The sequence below is a fragment of the Marmota marmota genome, unplaced genomic scaffold (genome assembly GCF_001458135.2).
Source record: "Marmota marmota marmota unplaced genomic scaffold, marMar, whole genome shotgun sequence".
NCBI lineage: Eukaryota > Metazoa > Chordata > Mammalia > Rodentia > Sciuridae > Marmota > Marmota marmota.
In genome coordinates, this window is record NW_026000249.1 from 20331477 (window position 1) to 20353875 (window position 22399).

Below are 22399 nucleotides of genomic sequence, written 5' to 3' on the forward strand. Positions count from 1 at the left end.
CTAATTTGATAGACAGTATTTTACCAAAATAAGGAATTTAGGAAGAGGAGTAGATTTTTCAAAATAATGATAATATCAATTTTGGGTATGCTGAGTTAGAAATATTTGTGGTATATTTATTTGTCAGTTGATTGGTAGGTAGAATTTGAGTCTGAATTTGAATAAAAAAGTCTGATCTAATCATTGACATAGTTTAGTCTTGACCTTAGATTCTCTAATACAGTAAACTGGTATTCAAATGATTTAAGATATTGTTATCACAATAAAAAGTGAATGAAATTTAATAATAAGTACAGCATAGACAACAACCACACAGCCAGGATGCTGGACATACAGAGATGCAGATGAGATCAGTTAAGTTCTGAGTGATTCTAACGTTTAAAGGGCTGAGGACAAAGGGTAACTAGGTGGGGATGATAGTAATTTACAAAAGAATTAATTGAAAATAGAATAAGTGAAACAAAATAAAACAAGAGAACATGTAATCTTAGAAACTAACATATTAGAGTTTAACTAGGAAGATGAGTGATGCTTGGTTAAGGCCAAAAGGCTCTGAGGGTTAAGATTGCAGAACTATGGCAAAGCACATAACAACTAATGAAAATTTGCCCAACAAATTGTGTCTTAAATTAATATTCAAGGTCTGAAGCCATTTCAAAAAGCCCTTTACATTACTGCTAGGTAAAATGTGCATAGAAAATGGAATGAACTGATTTAAACTCAACAAACAAACTACAAAGTAAGGAAGATAGCATAGAAACTTTGAAAAAATCAGTGGATTTATTAAGAGTACATGTGACAAGAACATAAATGCTGGTAGACAAATATATTAAAGGTTTTGGAGTGGCAGATCCTTTGTGAGATACAAAATTACAAAGGAAGTAAAAAATGAGAACTAAGAACAAATCAAAGGAGACAAGGCACATGTTGCAATGAAATATAAAGAAACGAAAAGACTTTTCTGTGAGAAGAATTGGAAGTGACCAATTTGTTTCAAGGAAACAAAGACTCTTTAGTGAAAAGAGATGAAGACCAGGGGTGATATGGCCACTTCCAAAGAAAGGGTTTAAATGAATTTTTCTACTACTGCCATATTTTTATTCTCAAACATTTTTGTTCTTCTCTTACAGGTGGACATATTAAAAATAATACACTGGAAAGCACTTTATGGTTCTGACAAAGTACAAAATGTTTAAAAATTGGGTTTAACAATAAAAATACTTCAAAAATTTCTATTATGTTTTTGAGTCTAGAAATCAAGATAAAACCAATACTTCTGATACTCAAGACAGTTTCTGTTCTACAGATTTTGTCTTTTTGTGTGAGTATAAATTTACCAGTGGATTCAGGAAGAAGATGAATATTTTTTTCAAAGTAAACAATGAACCAGAAGGAGGTTCAAAGTTCACCACATGGAATTATCATTCACAGTACTTACATCAGCATCAATGAAAAGTGACTCCAATCTTATTCTGAGTATAATTTGTAGTAGAGAGGATGTTGGGGGGAAAGTGTAAGGAAAAGAAAGCTGAGGAAAATATGTAAACAGATATGCAGCTAAGATGAGAGTATAAATAATCAGATTATAAAACGTAAAATTGACAAAATGATACAAATTCCATATGGAGTGAACTAAAAAAGGTAGAAGCATCATCCAGTACAAACATCCATTACTGAAGTGAGAATCATTTTACAATATACCTTCTTGGAGCCTACTTGGTCTTGCATTATAGATACTAGGAATAAATGGTACACATGACATGGTTAGTGGCCTCATGAAGTTTACATTGTGATAAGGAAGAGAAGGGAAACAACTACATGTTTCAAATCATTTTAGAGAATGGTAATAGCAATAAAGAAAAATAAAATCAGGTAAAAAGTTAAGAGTAAGAGTTGTAAGTTAGGCTAGGGTCTCTCATAATGAACATGAGTTCATCATGAATGCTTGGTAAAGACTTTTAAGGTAAAAAAGGTTGCACTTAAGTATACTAATCTATAGGCTTATAAAGCTACTGGGTAGGCACACTGATCAATATCTATGCTAATCAGGTATTGGAAAGGTAGGAATGCTATTGGCCAAAATAGCTTATTAGCAAAATATGCTAGACAGATATTGAAAATCTACCAAGACTATTGGTTCAGCCCTTGGTCAAGACGTTTAATTCTTTTTTCTGTTTTTTTTTTTTGTTTGTTTGTTTGTTTTTTTAAGCTCCTCTAGCTAGTTTTTTCCTCTGGAATAAGAAAGCAATTTATTACATCTTTGTTTCTATTTCTTTACATACCTCCTCTCTATCACTACTCATATCACTCCCCTTTGACACTCTTGTTTCTGGAAGACTAACCCCTGGCTCAAAGGGTCCCTCTCTAAACAAAGTCCTATCTAACTATTCTGTGTAATTTCAGAAACCTAATACTGGGCAACACCTAGGTTTCTATTTCTGACTTCCTTAATTCATTCCCAGGTAATGGTGATTCAGTAAAAAGCAGAATAGGGAGATGCTGGTCAATGGGTACAAACTTTTACTTATAAAATGGGTAAGTTCTCAGGATTTAATGTATAGGATGGTGATTATAGTTAATATCACTATACTATATACCTGATATTTGCTAAGAGAATATATAGGAAGTGTACTTACACTCTTAAACATACATTGGTAACTATTTGCTGTGATCAATGTGAAAATTACTTTGGTCATAGTAATCTTTTCACAATGTACACATGTATAAAAATCACATTTTATACCTTAAATATATACATAATTTTTATTTGTCAATTATAACTCAATAAAGCTGGGGGGGATTTGGCAGTATATTTTCAGAAGCTTCACAATCAAGTGGGGGGGACAATATAAGTTCAAATGTTCTCGCAAATAAATATACAACTTACTGTGTGTTTTGGAAGAAAAGTACAAGTAATTCTGTTTACACTAATCTTATGTAGGAGGTTAGGAGTGTCTTCCCAGAGAATGATATTTGTCTTCTCTGAAAAGTGAGTAGATATCCAGTATGAAAAACAAGTGCATAATTTTTCAAGCAGAGGGACTAGTGTATGCAATCCTTTGTAGTAAGATAGAGCAGGCACTTACACAAACAAAACACAACAAAACTAGAAAGTAGAATATTGTGGAAACAAGGGATCAAGTAGTATCTGGTACAAGTAATATCATGGTATCTGGTAGAAGGGTGATGAAATGGAAAGGGTCATATCAAACAAGGTCCTTCAAACTATCACATTTTTTAAGAAAAATTATTTTGAGAACAATGAGAAGGCAATGGCGTATTTAAACAGAGTTCTACCATCACTTTTTCAGATATTTATTTTTTAGTTGTAGTTGGACACAATACCTTTATTTTATTTATTCATTTTTATGTGGTGCTGAGGATCAAACCCAAAGCCTCACATGTGCTAGGCAAGCACCCTACTGCTGAGCCACAACCCCAGCCCTCTACCATCAATGTCATAGTTTGAAGGGATTATACAGCTACAATGAATAGGAGAGAAGGAATAAGATTGGTTTATCTTGGTATTACTGTATTATCTGACATAAAAACCTAGATAATGTTAAGAATGAAAGAGGGAACTACCAATCACATAGACATAATAGACATACACCATGTCTTGGTTTAGACCTGGCAAACCATGACTATGGTCATCCTAATATAAAGCTATTGCATCAGTTCAGAAAAGGGATGATGAGAAACTGGTCAGAGGTATGTAGGATAAATCTAGAGAAGGACACTGAATCAAAAAGTGAGAGTAAGAGCTAGAAACAATAGGCAGTCAGGGTGGGGACCACAGTTGTAACAATTCTGTGTAGGAAGTATCTGATGGGCCACACAGAACATTGTCAAGCATGTGAACAGCACATGATCAACATCATGATTGGATGGGGTGGGGGCATGTAATCACCAAGTGTTTAACTCTGATTGAATAAAGAAATTACCCTCCTCAAAAGTTACTAGTTATAAAAAGTGATAGCTTTAAAGGTCACCTCCAACAACTCCACATAAATCCCTAGACAACAGCAACTCAGTGGCTACTCATTTGAGACCCTTCCCTTGTGGGGGCTGCACTTCTTTGTCTAAATAAAGAAAGAAAATGTCACTTTACTCTAACCTCCACTGTGTATAAGTCTCATTCTTTGGATCCATGAGAAAAAGAACCTACATCTCTCTGCTATGTCTCAAAAATATTTAGGAGGGAAAAAAATTAACTGAGCTTAATAATGATGGATGCCCAGGAAGAATGAGGTTGAGAGAGTGTCAAGAATGACACCAGAGGTTTGGTTACTAGATGAGTGATGCTACAAGAACTGAAAAAAGGGAGTTATTAACAGAAAAGATTCAGGCATTTGATGACAGAAGATCTAAGTGGAACTGCGGGCTAGGCAATTACATATGCAATTATGTCAGGTAATGTTTTCATATTATGGATGTCTCCTTTCTTGGTCCCTTTCATTTTTCCCATCTTTGTTATTAGGTCCTCTGAAGAGCCTGGACAAAGACTTGAACATAGGTATTTTTTTGGGGGGAACTGATTTCCAGGAGGCAAGAATAAATGACCAAAAGACACAGAGAAGGAAGAAACTCTAATCAAATGTGCATTATTAAGGTTGCTACTATGGAAAATGGAGGCTGGATTTTGACAGAACCTTTCTATATTCCCAATAAGTGTAGAAAATACTTCCCTCAGTTGCCTTCCTAAAGTAATCCCAGTTAAAAATATTTCAAGGGCTCCTGTTGCCATTGGTTCAATGCTCACTTACCACTACTTTCAGGCTGGGTTAGCTCACAAAACTTCTGCATTCCAGGGATATCAGAGAAATCCTTCAGATATCAAGTATCAAGTGAAATATAGGAGTCATTCCCCTGACATGGGATGCTGTTAGCTACAAAACAAATCTGAATGCATGTAAGACTGCCCACTGTAGATACAGTCAAAACCAGAGGTTGGTCAAGAGCATGCGAATGCAGGCATCACAAGCATCTGTTACAATTGTGATGATAATGTTATGGAAGAATATTTTTCTTTCACAGTGAGATTTCCCTTACCTATAGATGATTACATAGAACACATACACAAGTTTAAAGAATCATTATAATGTGTCCATGTGATTGGTAGTTCCCTAGTTCACTCTCAACACTCTCAAGACTTTTATGTTAAATAATATGGTAATACAAAATTACATTCCTTCTCTCCTACATATTGTAGCTGTGTGATCCTTTCAAAATAAAACCTCGATGGTAGGACTCCATTTAAAATGCCCCACTGTCTTCTCACTGTTCTCAAAAAAGAAAAATGGAATACCACCTGAATTAAGAAATAAGGTATTTCCAAAACTAGCTCTTATGCCCCAATAACACAATCTCCTCTGTGTTCCTAAAGATAAATATTCTCCTTCTTTATACCTATTGCTCTCTCCAATTTAGATGCTATGGTTCATTACTTCAGCTGTTATTGGCTATTCTCTCTGTGTGTGTGTGTGTGTGTGTGTGTGTGTGTGTGTGTAATCCTGGGAATGGAACCTAGGGCCTAACACATGTTGGCAAGAGCTCGATCTCTGAGCTACACCCTCATCCTCTGACTATATTTTATAGGTATTATTAATTCCATTGCTCCAATACACTTTCATACCATCTTCCTGGAAAAACAACTATGGAAGACTTTTATTCGCTAATCCCTCCATCCTCTCTACACTTATGTAGAAAGAAACTTCTTGAAAGTCTAGCTTCATTCCTGTACTGGTTTTCTACTTCTAAATATGGCTATTCCTTCCTGGTCTCTCTTGGTTCGCTTTTCTCTGGTTGTTACATGTAGGGATTCATCAGGGTTCTGGCCTAAGCCCTCTTCTCTTCACATTCTGTATACATTTGCCAGTTGATCACACTGGTAAAAATTCATTGATGTTTTATCATATATGCTGATAACTGTGACATCCATATTCTTAGTCTAAACTTTTCTTCACTAAGTCTACTTATAGTCTTGTAAACATTTAAAAACAAGTATGTCTAAAATTGAACTCATGGCCCCTCTGAATCCCATAATAGTTCATATTTTAGTAATTTCCACTACCATTCACCTAGTTCGTCAAGCTAGGAATCTGAGTATTTTATTTGAGTTATTGATTTCTCTCCCCTCTGTGCTTAGTCAGTTACCAGGTCCTATTGTTTCTATGTTAAGAGTCTCTTGAATCTGTGCACTTTGTTTCCATTCCCTTTCTCCACTCGTTTAAGTCATCATTGTCTCCCAAATGAATTGCTGTAACAGCCGTCACTATACCTCCTATCTAGTCCCTTCTCTATTCTTTAGCTACAGCATCCCTCTAAAATACAAATATAGTCATTGCACCTCTTTAAAATACTTCAATGGCTCTCAGTTTCCCCTTAAACAGAATGTGATTGATCTCTCTAACATGAATTAAGAAGCAATCTAAGAACATACCTGCATTTTCAGCCTTATCCAGATCCTCCTCCATGACACATCTTTCCTCACCCACTCATGATGTCAACTCAATGCTTCAGCTATACTGATATAATTTAGGAATTACCAGGTTCCTTTTTATCTCCAACATTTACTGGTGCTGTTTTTTTCTGCCTTGAATACTCTCCTCCTACTTGTTTGTCAAGGAACACCTACTTACCCTTCAAATCTCTTCTTCAAAGTCTCATTTTCCAGAAAGCTTTCATTGACATCCCTCCATTACACCACTCCAGATTGGGGGAGTTGAATTATCCTGGTTCTTTTATAGTGTTTTTATGCTAGTATTTGTCACATATAGTTACTTATTTTTTTTACTTTTTGTGAGTCAAGGAATCATCTTTATCTTGATCAACATTGTATCTCTAGCATCCAATACAAAAAGGGACACTAAGTTTCAAAAGATATTTTCCTATTAGCATACTGTCAAATTAAGCAGACAGATACAATAACACCAAGATGAAGAAGGAACTTCACCATTATGTTAGAGTCTGTAAACAAGTCAAAATAACACCTGGCATTTTGCCAGGGGAATGTTAGAGTTCGTAAACAAGTCTGGATGGTGCCTGGCAAAATGTCAGAGGGAGTGGTTTGAGAAGTAACAAAACCGAGCCATTAGGTGTAGAGATTCCTGATTGGTTGACTGATGTATCTAGTTTATGCTAATTAGATAAGCTGTGTGGAATGTATAAATACTGCTCCTGTCCTGCAATAAACGGCTCCCACTCCTGCTGTATCAACGTACACAAGTTATTCGTCACCCTCCGCTTATTTTGCCCAGCCAGCCGGGCTGCGGCACCATTAAGAAAAGGAGTGTATTAGAAATAACTACTCATCTCACCAATATAACATCTGCTGCTTTTAACCACATACTTTTGTCTCTTTCCTACTAGTTCATAATTTAGTCTTACTCAGTTGAAGTGGTATTATCATAGCTCTTTTCTGCTTATCTATGATGCTACTGAGGGAAATTGTTCCACCTTTGTGGAAGTGTGTTAACAAAGTTCAAAGAAAGCTCAGATGTGATGTACAACATTCTCATCTTTGGAAGTATGAGCAATAATTAAATTCCACATGATATAGAAACAATTACCTCTATGTAGGTATAATAACATGTTTTTTCAATAATTAAATATATGAGACTTGTTTCCATAAGTGTAAGAAAAGCTAAAGTTTGCTATCCCTTTTCTTGTATTTTTGCTGCTGAGAAAGAAAAATGTTCTCCAAAGTGAGGACAAATGTTTTTGCTTAAATCCATTTATATAATTACTATTTATCATTTTGCAAGTACTAGAACACTCTTAAGAATTGTACCAAGAGGTGAGCCATGTCTTACTTCTTACCATGAGGAGATTTAAAAATTTCTATTCTAAGCTAGATAAATAATATTCTTGTTTCTGAGTAAGAATTAAAAACATTGTCAGGAATATTTTTCTCAATAGGAGAAATCTTTAAAAAAATCAGTGAAACGAAATCAAAAAAACTTAGAGAAATATATTCAACAAGTTATATTCCTTCTACTAGATAATATGAATCCATCAGCAAGTGTTTATATAAAGCCAGGGGCCAAATCTGTCATATGACCTGTTATGGTTAGAATATGAGTTGTCTCCCCAAAGCTCAGGAGATACTGTATCAATGATCAGAGATGAAATAGATTATGAGAGCTGTAACCTAAACAGTGGGTTAATTCATTTGATGGATTAATATTTTAAAGGTCTACTGTATTAAGTGATTACTGTAGGCAGGTAGGGTGTGGCTGGAAGAGGTGGTCTCTAGGGCTGTGCTTTTGGGGTTTATATTCTGTCCCTGTCAGCTCACTTTCCTTCTTTCTCTGCTTCCTGGCTACCATGAGCTTAGCAGTTTTTCTCCACCATGATGTTCTGCCTCAATTGGGCCCAGAGCAATAGAATAAGCCAATAATTGACTGACACCTCTGAAACCTTCAGCTCCAAATAAACTCTTCCTCCTCTTAGTTGGACTGCAAATTTCTGATCTAAAAGTTCTTTGAAGTGATTTACATTATTAAGCTATATCAAGCTATATCACTTGCTGAAACAGTGAATTAAATAAATTAACTACTCTATAAATAAGGATTTTTTTATTTGTTTCAAATTACAACTTACAGTCTTCAAAAGACATCCTTTAATCAAAATGTGCTCCAATTTGATAAATAAATTTCTATTCTCACTACTGTAGTTAAAAGAAAAATGGGCTAGAAATAAGAGAAAACTTCTACCTCAGTACTCCTCTTATTTAGTTTCTTCAACTGCAGTAAAATGGTAATCTTCATTCTTCAGGGGTATTTTTGAGATCAAAAATAGATGATATGCACATGTAAAGAATTTTATTATTTATGATCATAAAGATTTTAGTGCTTTGTTTTTTTCTCAATTTCTGGCTTTCTAACTATAGTAATAACTTCTCTTAGTTGATATTCAGTGTAGAAGTCTGATCAACCTTCTTATTCATTTAACTATTCTGCCATGTCCAATGTATTCCTTCAGTATGCACTCTCTTAGCATGGCTTACTACTAACCTCATTTTGTCTGCCCCATCAGGTCTGTTCATGCATTCATCTTAATCCACTTGCATCTGCTGCCTCGGTTCACAATGGCTTTTACTAAAATGCTTCAGGTTTATCCAGATAGGAGAAATAAATTCTAATCCATGCTTAGGCAGGATGCAGGTTAGTTGAAAGGTCAGCAATAGCCATTTCTGATGAGTTCCAACACTGCTGTTAACTTTGCTCTCCTTTATTCACAGAAATTGGTTTTTTTTTTTTTTTGTATCTTTTAAGCACACAATCACTTCATCAAGTGAAATACTAGAAAGCCTACCATGTGAAGTATAAAACTGGGGAGGGCCACTGGCTGGCTGAAATTTGAGATGGGAGGCAAAGGGAAGTATGAGGATGTTTGGGAGGAATATCTGCCCTTGAGGGCTAAAGGACAGGCTTTCCAGAAGAGATGGTTTATATGCTTGACTCGATGAAGTCCCAGCAAACATCCATTTCTATGATTTCATGCTGTAGTAGACAATGTGGTTCACTTATTCACCACAGCTACTGAACAAAGAAAACACTAGGGAATACTTCGGAAAATCAGGTCTGAACACAAAAGAATTTACCAAAGGGGTTGTGCAGGTCTTTAAGAAGAGATTGAATCAAGTGCTGTTTAAATATATTTCTTTAATTGATTTTGAATTACATCAGGACAATAGACTGTGGTATCTTTTAGTCTTTTCCAGTTCTATTTTTTTAAATAATTCTGCTGTGGTATTGGTTGTTTGACCTTGGACTGACAGATATAAAACTGGGAGAATAAATAAAGCTAAATAACAACAATGTGGGAGAATCAGGCCTATCATCTCAATGTCTTTTCCCATCCCAATAGCCTCTTATCTTGCAGGGAAGGAAGGAAAAAAAGGAAAGAAATAAAAGAAACTACATATTTCTTTTTACTGAAATCACTTCCACAGCTCTGAGGAAACTTCAAGAGTATATGTAAGACCTAATTCCACCGATATAGCTTTAGTGTAAGATTTGAATGTCATGAGAGAGAGGAGGATGAGGAGACAGTACTGTTGGTGAATTTTATTTTAAAAATATGCTCAAAATTATGAACAATATGGAATAAATAATTCAATAATGTATGGAGTTTGTGTTCATAGAGTGTGTGACAAAGACCCAGTATGTTTAACATAAAGGGCAAACACAGGCACAAACTTTAGAAAGAGATGCATTCAGGGCCATGCTGTGCTCACTTAGTATCTGAGTATCTTAGGGATAACAATTCTCTCTAGGCTCTCTCTAGTTTCCTCCTATGGTAAAAAAAAAAATAAAAATAATGTGGCACCTATCTTGTAAGGGGTTGTAAGAATAAACAAAACAATGCACATAGAATATTTAGCAAAATGCCTGCTATAGAGCAAAGGCATTAACTCATGTTATCTCTAAGATAAATATTAGATATGTTTGGGTCAATGCAAAAGCTGGGGGAACAACTGAAATGAAAGCAGGTATTATTTTTGAAAACAGCTAAGATATGCCTATGTATTACTGAAATAGACCCAGACTGTGAAACCTTAGAGACAGTCTAATTGAGTTAAACATGAAGTGACAATGTTGTTTTGCCTGATTTACATCAGACCTTTGTTGTTAAAGCACAATTTCTTCAATATGCTCAATATGAAGCATTTATTCATCCAGATAATAGATACAAATCCATGCATTCAAATGTTCCTTGGAGTCAGAGATCAAGATGGAAATCCCCAGAATCAGAGATTTGTGTCTATAAACTTGCTTATTATATTCACATTCAAGGATGTTGGAAGGGGTAGTGTCAGCTTTTTAACCAGAATCTTTTCATTACTTCTCCCTGTTGGGGTTGCAGCACATGCTGTGAGTGACCTCCAGAGATTCCTCAAGCTGTATGTAGACAGCAAATTGAATCTGAAAGCTTTATTAGACAAGTTTGTCTTTCAGCTGGTAGGAGTGGATGTCAGCTATATTAGAAAAAATAAAATTTCTTGTGAAACTGGGTCCTGACCTTGAAAAAAATCTCAAATCAAAGTGCACAATTCAGTTCTGAGTTATGTCCTTATTTTTAAAACAGAGTACAGGTTCAAAAGAGAAAGGCACATTTTACCTAGACAAGTAGGAATCAGCAAGAAAGTAATAAAACTTCTTTTTTGATCATGCTTACTAAACAAAGCAAAAATGCTTTTCATAGGGTAAAAATATGTTAATTATCAAGCAAATGACTCACTCATTTCAATATGAGAAGGAAAATTACCTTCTCAACTTATAATCCATATTGAATATTACAGAAAGTTTATTTATATTTTTGATCCATAAAATTTTCTGACAATAAAGAATGATCCAGAGAAACAAAGGTGACAGTAGAGATTGGCTAATTTGTTTTATTTCAACATTGTCTCCTACATTTATAGTGGTGTGTTATTTAGTTCCTCCTTGTAAATTTGCAAAACAATGATTTTTTTGAGGGGAGGGTATGATAATTATTACAAAAGCGGTATTTGAAGATACTATCTTTCCTTTTTTCTATGGATGTCTATGTTGTAATTTAGGCACTGGCAGAGTTAGTGCTATTATCAATTTTACCTAAATATGATACCTAGATTCAGATTCTGCCACCTAACGGGTAGAAAAGCATATATTCACTTAATTCCCCTGATATTATAATTATATGGGAAGGTTGACTTATTTGATCCAATTCTAAAATAAATGTACATGTTCATTTGGTCAAAATATGTTACTTGAATGCTTACTATGTGCAGGTCTTTGAATAAAAACTGGATATACATGGGAGTAGAATATAAATATAGGAAACGAATCTATACTATAGACTTAATAATGTAACTAAGTTATGAGTAGAGACTATAATCATAGAACAAAGTCCAATACTGAAGCCTACATTAGGAAAACAATATAAAAAACAAAGTTGGGAGGGTGGAGGGGGGCCTGATTTTTTTTTTTAACATTTGAAAAAGAGCTTTTCTATTGACAGGCCATGAGGACTCATCTGATTTATGCTAGAAAATGAAAGTTTAAAGGAAGATTAAATAACAGACTTTAAAGAATGAATGAACATTGTCTACATGAACAGTCAGCAGAAATGTTCTATTCTTACTGAAAAACATAAATTTAGACAGTAACTGAAATTTGGATTAGGCAGTTAAAAGTCGAGTATAACAGCAGTGGTGGAACTCTACCTGCTCTTCATTAAGGAGAGAGTAGGCGGATAGCCTTCTGAAGATTGCTTCTGAGAGAGAGAAAGGGAGCTTTTACCAGAGATAGTGGGGAAGAATGAATGACCTCTTAAATGCCTTTCAGACTACAATCTTAAAATATACAATTTAAGTGTAAAACTTCTACAATTTCCTTTTGGAATCTTCTTTCTTTGAAGGTAAAGTTATATTCAATTTTAAAACTCTTCAGTGAACTTTCGGGAAACATTAGGAATAAATGCTGAAACCTTCTGCTCTGAGCTGTAGAACACCTATTCTCATGAACATGTTGAAGCAGTTCCAATTTTCCCTAAAAATATGACATTTGATATTATCATACATAGTGATTTTTAAGCAAAGGTCCTTTCTAGGTGGAAGCTACATAGCATTAAGAGGGTTAAGGTAATTTTACTGTAATCAACAATTTATTTCTGTGAAAATGGAAGACATGGGGAATTGAAAAACTCTACTGATCAGAATACTTTATTTAGTTATTGGTGGTAGTCTCCTCCCCCCGGCCCCCAACTTCCAGGAATGCTTCCAACAAGCATTAGAAATGATGGATTAGAGCTTCTTCTCTTTCTTTGCCAGTTCAGACCCCAAAGCTCTAACCGGAACTAGTAGCCAAGCAATAAAACTGCGTAAAGGTTAAGAAAGGGAGAATAAAGGGAACTCAATCATCACAAAATGAGAAATTCACATGCAAAATCTGGAGCTTTCACAGTCTATCACTATCTGGTATATTAGCAATGATGCCATTATTGTGTCTTTCCTACTAACCAGGGAACATTGTTGATGATACTGGCTTTAAACCAGGAACCCCCTTCCCCCACTGCCTAAAGAGAGAGATTCCTTTCTGATAAATGGGAGCAATACTGAGGCCTCACAGGCAGGGATTACTATGGTTATTTCTCTTTGTACAGGGTGACACAGATCATTATACTTCCCACACCTTCATCTCACTGATGCATACAAATATGTTTTTTTTTAATTAATTAGGTATTAATGCCAAGAGTTGGAAAGGCCTCAAAATAGCTTGGAAATGGTCTAAAATTGAGTGGTACCACCTCTTCCTAGGTGTTTGAGAGGGATCTCTGTGCAAGAAGGGAATACGAATGTGAGAACTAATTGACAAATTTCTTCTTTTATGATCATTGCAGAAGAATAAAGGCTATTTTCAAAATAAGTGTTTTCTCACAATTAAAGCCAAACAAATAAATAGTAGTATGCCAAGACTGCATCTAAGCTGCAATTAACCTCATGCTTTTCTTAAATTGTCTAGGTATTTAAAATAATTTTGAAATGGCATTGGAATGCGTTGTTCAACTCTGGTAAGTGGAGTTCAAATAATAAATGTAAAACTAACTTCTATGTATTTGATATTTAATTTAAATATAGCCTTCAAATTCAAATGAAGATAAATAAATCACTGTCTGAGACACAGAGCACTGATTATAGTATATGAGCTTTGCAAACACAGAGACTTTGCTTTGAATATCCACTCTGCTTAATTGCTTTGAAAACTTGGACCAATCATTTAACCTTTATGATTCTCAATTTTCTCATCTGTAAAATGGGAATCACTATAAAACTCATTCAAGATGTATAATTGTGACACTGATTCCAATACCTGTTGTTTTAATTTACGTTCCCCTTGAGAAGGAGTAGACCTTGAGACACATTTCAGAAATTTAACTGAGAGGTGGTCTCAGAAAGTCATAGCAGAGAAGGAGGAAAATTAATAGAATAGGCCAAAACCTTACAGAGGACATGTAAATAAGCAAATTATTACTCCAGGCAACTGTAGTCTAGGTCACTGGAGACTTCTGGTGTGAAACTTCACACCTCAGAGGTTTCCTACTCAAGGGAGGAAAGAAGTTTGGGATATTTATCTACCAACTCTCCTCCATTGGTGGTCAATTGCTATTCCTTCCCTACTATTTCCAGCCTGCTCTATAAGGTAGGTAACCTTTTTCTCTGTCCAGAGAAAGAAGTTTACAGGTACTTGTTGCTAGAAGCATTAGGTTTTCTGGAAGGCTAAGTGCTAAGGGAATTTGGTTAGGGCTCTAAAGGCCAAATCTGACCTACCTACCCTGGTTTGTATATAAAGTATTATTGGAATAGGGCCACTGTCCTTTTATTTGTGTATTATCTATGGTATGGTTAGTTTTAGTCCACAATACAGAGTTGATTGTGTGACCTGTAAAGCTTAAAGTATTTAGCATTTGACCCTTTACAGAAAAAGTATGTTGATCCCTTATCTAGTTCACAGCACAACTGAGATTAGAAAGTAGGATTCATGACCTCTAATGCTATCGTTCTGTATTTACCTTTGAGACTTGCTCTCTTGCCAAAATTAATTACAGGAAGACATGATTTTACCAGCATTTAATCAACTAGAATCTTCTATTAACTGGCATTTCTGTATATCTCTATACAAATGGCAATTTACTTTCATAGTTATTACTCTAAGACATTTGAATCAATATCCTGATTTGGAATATTCACATTACAAATGTTCTATATGCAATTTTGTTCAAAAATGCTAAATGGGGCTCTATAGAACATGAGTGTTCTCAGGCCCAGCAGCTTGTGGATAAGAAAGGATTCACACTGACATTTACAACCAGATTTGTTGGCTCTCTGCCTCCATCTGTCATGCAGGCCTTCAGACCCATGCAAAGTCCTGACTAGCTAAATGATTATTAGCTTATCTAGAGAAACTTCATATAAGTATGCCTATCTTCCCACAGTTCTTGGCTGGGCAAATACTGCCTAGTTCATTTGCTATCCACCACCTTGAACTTCTACATTACAAAACTCTTGGCAGGGGGAGGCAGGGATTGAAGGTGCTGAAATAACAAGTGGTTCCCTATGACATTCATAGTACTCAATCCCACTGGAATCCCATTTAGTTGCACACAGCAGTAGAGATGATCTCCTTCTTCCCCACCCGCCATAGACCCATGGTGCTAGTTTTCAAAATGTAGTCCCTGTATGAGCAGCATCAACATCACATGGGAACTTTTTAGAGGTGCAAATTTTACCCCAGATCTACTGAATCAGAAACTCTGGGCTTGAAGCCTAACAATCTTGCTTTAATCAGAAATGGGTGGTTTTAATGGATGGTAAAATTTGAAAACCACTGACAGTATTGGACACAGACCAACATTTCTATGTCCACTTTTCACTCCTTCCCCCAATGTAGTGGTTTGTGTATAAAGAGAACTACCATAAAGCCTCCTGTCCTAGTAGTGCCTGCATGCCCTTTTCAATGTGACACTACAATTCTACCTTCACGAAATGAAGTAATTTCACATCCCCTGGAATCCGGGCTGACCTTGCTTTGACCAATGAAATGTAGCAGAAATAATGTATAAATTTCAAAGTATAAACATCAAGAGGTCTTCCACCATCCTTCTCTTGGAAGGCTGCCCTGAGAACATCACATAACAAATCCCTAGTCTAGCCTACTGGAGGATGAGAGGCTTTGTGAAGGACTGAGGTTCTCTACCCAAGAGTTGTCAGATACCTGAGTAGGAGTACTTCAGAAGACCATCTAGATCCTGTTCAGTTGCCAGATAATGGCATTCACATAGATAACATCAATCAAGGCAATCAGATTAACTATCCAACTAATCACAGAAAAAAAATCGCAGATCTACAGAATTATGAGCAACAAATAATTCTAAGTCACTGAGTTTTGGGGTGCTTTTATGCAACAATAGATAATTGCTACACCCAAGTATCCAAGGGACAAAAATTGCAGAAGTTTGTTTCCAGCATGCTCATTATCCTGCAAATTTAAACAATTTATACAGCTCAAGCAGAACTGCTGCATCACATTACATACTTTAGGTAAATAGTCACAAGGGAGTTTGCTTTAGTGTTTTTCAAAAGTCACATTGGGTCTCAGTGTCCACACATACAAAAGAAAAATATTCAACTGGATGATAACTTCAATGATTACTCCAAGTTCAGAGTTCTATGCTTCTAAGAAATTCAGACTAAACTGATTTCTTCTACTCCTTATGTAGAAAAAACAAAACCACATATCACTTTTACTTCCCATACATCCAAGAGTGAGTTAAATTAGATTAACTACAGGCTACCTGCCTCTCTATCTAGAATTTCCATTAGGCTCTTGGACAGAGAGATAGTACAAGGCACAGCAATAAAACAAAACAAAACACTGGCTTTGGAGCTAGATACACTTGAATTGGAATCCTGGTTCTTTTTCTTTCCAGCTGTATGTCCTTAATCTAGCTATTTCCCTTCCAAACCTTGGGCTGCTTACCACTTAAAAAGTTGTGTATAGCCATATGTACCTTGAAATTATTTTTGAGAAGAAAGATATAAATGTACAAGAAGTTATGCATGCAATAGTAGGAGCACAATGGAAAGGCATTATGATGAATTATAAATTCTATTGTATTGCAATATAGTACATGAAATAATCATCATATATAAAAATTATTTTACAAATTAGATTTTTATATTGTATTTATTTCAGATTAACTTTGTAAGTGTCACAAAGTCAGGAATACAAACAATTCTTAATTCTAATGTTTAAACCACCACATGGAAGAAAAAAAGTCTTATTTGAATAAAGCAGCTCTGGCTCTGACTCCCTGTTGATTCTTTTCATTCAACATTTGTGTGTTTAACATTTTGACTTTATGCCCAGCTCTGTGTCAGTTTGCCTCTGCTTTTGAGAAAATTCCTTTTTTTAATAATTTTTTTGTTGTTGTTTTTCAGCTCTGGCTACAACACCACCAGCTATCAACAATAGCTTGGGACTGAGAGTACACCCATAATCTCCCTACTGGCAGCAACATAGAGCAAGTGGTGGGAAAGCAAGGAGCCACTGGGATGGGGGGTCTTCACTGGGTGGAGGGGAAGAGGTAGTAAAGGATCCCCGAAAGACACTCTTACTGCTTTCATGACTGTTTACCTTACTCTCTGCTAGTATCATTGGTCTCCTTGATATTCCTTCATCTTGCTACTACTTTAATGCCTTTGCTCTAGATGTTCCCTCTCCACCTGAAATCTTTTCTGCAGATGTACACATGGCTCACTGCTTCACTTACATAACCTTTGTGATACTCTCAAATGTTCTCTTAATGCAATAGTTCACCTGACCACACTTTAGACAATTATGCCCTCATCCCAGTTCCCTTTCCCTCATAACCTGATTCCTTGTTCTGTATAACTGTTTCTCAAATTTAGAGTGCACACAAATTACCTGGAGACTCTATGAAAAGGCAGATTGTGACTCGGTAGACCTGAGGTGCTTTAGTCTGATGCCCAATACGTAGAAGTTACTCTATCAAATACCGGAGTTAATGAAATACTCATGTTGCTGGAAATCAAAACTGGAGCTTGGTATTTTCCATTACAAACATCAGCATTACATTTAAGCATATTACATGTTAAAAAGATTTTGGTGCTCTGGCTTTTGAACCTTGCTACCATGTGTATAGTGCCTTAAAGGAAGGCATAAACCCCTAAATTTAGGATTCAACAAACTGATCAAAAAGTCACTGAACACAATATCTTCACAGAATTACAGACTCTGAAGCCAAATGTACCAGAGACAACTAGAAAACAAACACTAATAAATGATTATATAGGGACAAACTATGCATACGTGAGAGAACCAAAAATTACAGCTCATAAAAAGGAATAAACCTCACATAATTAGTTAAATATAAACTTGATATAGAAATTTTAGCATCCCATGTTGGTGAAAAAACATAATGCTTGTACATCTTTTTCAAGTCTCCAATGTCATTAAATGAACCTCTGATGACTGCTCAGAAACCCCAGGGGGCACATGAGATATGCTGTCCCCAGTTTGTATGGCCTTTTTTAATACAACCACTATTTATGCCTTCTATTGAATTATGACTATGCCACCCTTGATGTGATCCTTTCAGTTTTGTATATTTTTACTTGATATAAAATAAAAATCAACTTTACCTAAAGAACCAGTCACCATGCTTTTATACTTCAATTATTTGATCTTTGGAAAGTAAACAAGGCAAAACAACAACAAAACACCCAAACATGTTTTTAGTTCTGCCTCACTATAGAATTTATACAGCAAATAAGTTTTCTGGCTTCTTTCCTGAGAATCAAAGCCAGCACTGAGATTGCTTTGAGATTTTATGTATACTTTCTATTAACATCTGAATAAGAAGTGAAATAAACTCAAAATTTGCAGGAAAAACAGAAGCTCTAGGTAAATGAAGAAATTTCCTCTCTGAAGTTGGCTTGTGGTAGTCATAGCTTAAAGTTTTTCTTTTTCTTTTTTTTTTTTTGAAACAAAAATGGAAGAGCTTTTAAAATTGGTTTTAGCCAGGTGTGGTGGCACAAGCCTCTAATACCAGTGGCTGGGGAGGCTGAGGATGGAGGATTACAAGTTCATTGCAAGCCTTAGTAACTCAAAAATACCTGGTCTCAAAATAAAAACTAAAAAAAAAAAAAAAAATGGCTAAGGATGTGGCTCAGTGCTAAAATGCCATTGGGTTAAATCCCCAGTTCTCCCTATCCCCAAAAGAGGTTAGTTTCAAATGGAACAGAAAGATTTTAACAGGCCTATGTGGGTTTTTGTGATTTTTTTAGTCATACTCAAAAGACATTGTCTAAATGATACAGAATTCATTGAAATGGAATTCTTGTGGATTTAGCATTAGTGGATATTCTGGTGCTTCACCTTGATTGAAAAACATCCATTCTTGGATGATAGATAGGAATACTGGTTGTTTATCATTTTTCTGTCTAGGAATTTCTTCCAGCCTCAGAAAAGTGCTTTTCCAAGTTCTCCACTGCTTACAGAAGGTATCCGAGAGGTAATGGCTGTGGCTGGATCAGGAATACAAAGGTGAGACCTCTCCTTGCAATTCAGTGCAGCTCTCCAAAGCCAGCCTAGATTTAGGGCTCCTGAATAATCTGAGTTTCTGTTAAAACCACATCACGTTTCAGCCTTTCCCATTCCTTCCTGTCCTCCTCTATAGTTTTATCTTCAAAGAATGCTTCTCAATAAACCTTTGCCATATAACACTTCGAATCACAGTCATTTTCCAAAGAACCTACTCTAAGACCTTTTGCATAGCATATAACACCAAGATTTATCCCTATCTGCAGAATTGGAAAATAATTTTCCCTTTCACTCAGGGATCACTACATTTAGCAAACAGCTAAAGCAAAAGAGAATGGGATGTAGTATACTTACAGGCTCCAATAGGGGTCAGTCCAGGAACAAGGTCAGGATATTTTGCCCTCAGCTCTTGAAGTAAATGGTTTACTGCTTCCCACTCAGTGCTCAGATCTTCCAGCTTCTTCTTTAATAGAAAAGCACACATTATTTGAATTGTTAGTTGATTATCACCTTGAAAATAACTTAATTCCTGAAGTTAATTCATTTTATGAATATATTATTGGATTTCTATTATATTTTACTTCTAAATTAACTTTTCTGGGTAAATTTCCTTTCAATGTAATTATAATTATTTTAGCCAACTACCCTACAAATACTTATTGATTGCTGCATATAAAGTCTTCCTCCAGGCACAATTTCTTTTTTAAAAAAGTAGAGTGCAAACATTAGTAAAAAAAAAAAAAAAAAAAAAAAACCAAAAAACCGAAACAAGCAAAAAACAGTCCTCAGCACTTGACTTGACTCTTTAAAATAATATCTAGGGGTGCTGTATACTAGAATTATCCAGAGAACTTTAAAAATAGTCCTAATGCACTAACTCAATTATATCAGAATTTCTTGGAGAAAGAAGCTGTGGAGGACATGGGGATACACCACCTAGAGACCCCGTAAGAAAATGCTCTTGTCCTAGATGGTAGAAAGACATCCTTCAGCTGTGAGTCCCTTCAGAGACTTTCACAGCTGCAGAGAGCTGTGTCCTCCAAGCACATGCTCTGGCTTCACTCAATGATGACTGATCAAAGTAAGGATATAAAGATGTGGCCAATTTGGCTCAAATCAGTGCAAGTTTGAAAGGTCATTTCAGCTGCAGAACTTCCAATGGTGTCAGCCAACTGTTTATGGCTAGCGGTGTGCTGGTATATATACAACAAGTGGTTCTCTGATTTTAGTATATGTGTTTCTGTGCTGCAAATTTTAGATTGTGCCATATATATATATATTTACTAATATAATGCCAAATGACTCTCAAAATGCCTGCAAACTTAATAGTAGCTCTCCTGAGCTAAAGTTGCTGGCTCCAGCACACCACCACTGGGCAGAAAAAAGATAAGTTATAGCCACTACAATATGAGTGGAAGTGATATCTGTCAGTTCTTTGCTGAGACTTTTACAAAATAGAGTTGGGTATCTAGACTCTTTTTTTTTCCTTTTCTATTAACTGGAAGCAGAAGACATTAAAGGTACTAGTGCAAACCTTCTCAAGAATTGGAAAGGCGGGATTAAATTCTAATTTCCTAGAGCAGTGGTTCTCATACTTGAGAATCAACAGGATCACCTGGAGGCCTGATGAATTGGTTCCAATCCCAGAATTCTGGATTCAGTAGGGCTTGGTTGGGGCCCAGGAATTTACATTTATTTTTTTTGTTGTAATTGTAGATGGAGAGCATGTCTTTATTCGATTTGTTTTTATGTTTATGTGGTGCTGAGGATCAAACCCAGTGCCTCACACGTGTGAGGCATACTCTCTGCCACTGAGTTACAGCCCCAGCCCAGGACTTTACATTTTTAACAGTTTTCCAGATGATTCCAAAGCTGATTGTACATGACCAGTGTTGAAGGTTTTCATTATACATAATGAGTTACCTAAGTATCTTCAATGTATTGGCTATGTAGCATCCTTGGAAAAATACAAAAATAGGCCTTCATATCATTTGCAATACAACTTAATTCTCTTGGGAAACATTAGTTGAGAAAAGCTGCCAAGGGAATGGCAAAGTCAAAAGATGGATGGAACCTTGGTTTCTATATTAACACAGGCAGGAAAGCTGCTTGAATAGGGACACAAACACTGGACTGTCATTTAAACAAGAAAAACATTTCTACTGTGTTAAGTGACTGAATTTTTAGTTAACTAGCAAACCTTCCTAATATAGTAGTAATACACTTAAAAACTTCACCAGTGCACTGAGTGTTAATAGCAACGATTTTATACAGCTGTAAATTCCTAAATTTATTTTGTAGAGTATACAAATAATTTTATTGACACTGGATGTCATTAAAACGAATAACAGAAACTGCATCTCTAGTCTGAAGTTTCAGAGTTGGAAGACCCAGAAATTACAAATTCTTTACAGAGGTGTTGAGTAAATAGGAATGGTAATGAACCCAACCTAACTGGAATGTTTTATACATGTTGTGGTTTGGTGCTAATGATTAATTTAGTGCCAATAACTTCAGTAAAAACATTCATTCATTCATTTATTCTAGAAAATAAATGTTCAGCTGCTCCTCTGTGCCAGTCTTTGTGCCAGTTACTAAGTTTACAAATGAAGATGATCACTAAACATTCACAGTCTTGTGGAAAAAACAGACATGTAAGAAAATTACAGTTGACTTGTGGGGGAATAATAATGATTTCAACAAGATACACTGGGGAAACAGTTTAACTCAGCCTGGAGAGGTCAATAGATTGCCTAAAATACTAACATATGAATTGGTTTTGAGAGATGACTAGGGTTTGTTAATAAAGGTGACTTATTTTTTTCAGAAAAGTAACTTTTGAGGATCAGGCAGAGAGAAGACATTCCTAACAGAAGGAAGAACATTTTCAAAAGCACAGAGACAAGAGCCACTGAGTCTTTTCAAGAAAATGCAGTTTGTCCTAGTTATCTGGACCAGAGTTTATAAGGAATGATATGTAACTGCTAGGCCAGATCCAATGACAATTTATTAAGGTCTTGTAATGTGAGGTTATCAGATTCTCTTCTCTTCTAAAACCAGGGAGTAGATGGAGGTGTTTAGAGTAGAGAAGTGATGTGATAAGATTTGTGTTTTTTAGTGTGGAGTCTTTATCAGAAGGAAGCAGAGACATGAATTGGGAAACTAATGTGGAAATAGGAGTGAAAAGTGTTCTGGATCTGACCAAAGAGTTTGACCATGTAGAGAAAGGTGAAGGAGTGTGTGTGTGTGTGTGTGTGTGTGTGTGTGTGTGTGTGTGTGTGTTTGAC

General features: G+C 35.7%; 1 protein-coding gene across 1 annotated transcript in view; it reads right to left on the minus strand.

Moving 5' to 3' along the window:
• The window catches only part of Dmd (dystrophin), a 1737386-nt gene that overhangs the window by 709092 nt on the left and 1005895 nt on the right, over window positions 1–22399 (minus strand). The window contains exon 45 of the mRNA XM_048796385.1: window positions 19467–19575. Within this exon, the coding sequence (XP_048652342.1) occupies window positions 19467–19575 (109 nt within the window). The remainder of the gene's footprint in view (window positions 1–19466; window positions 19576–22399) is intronic.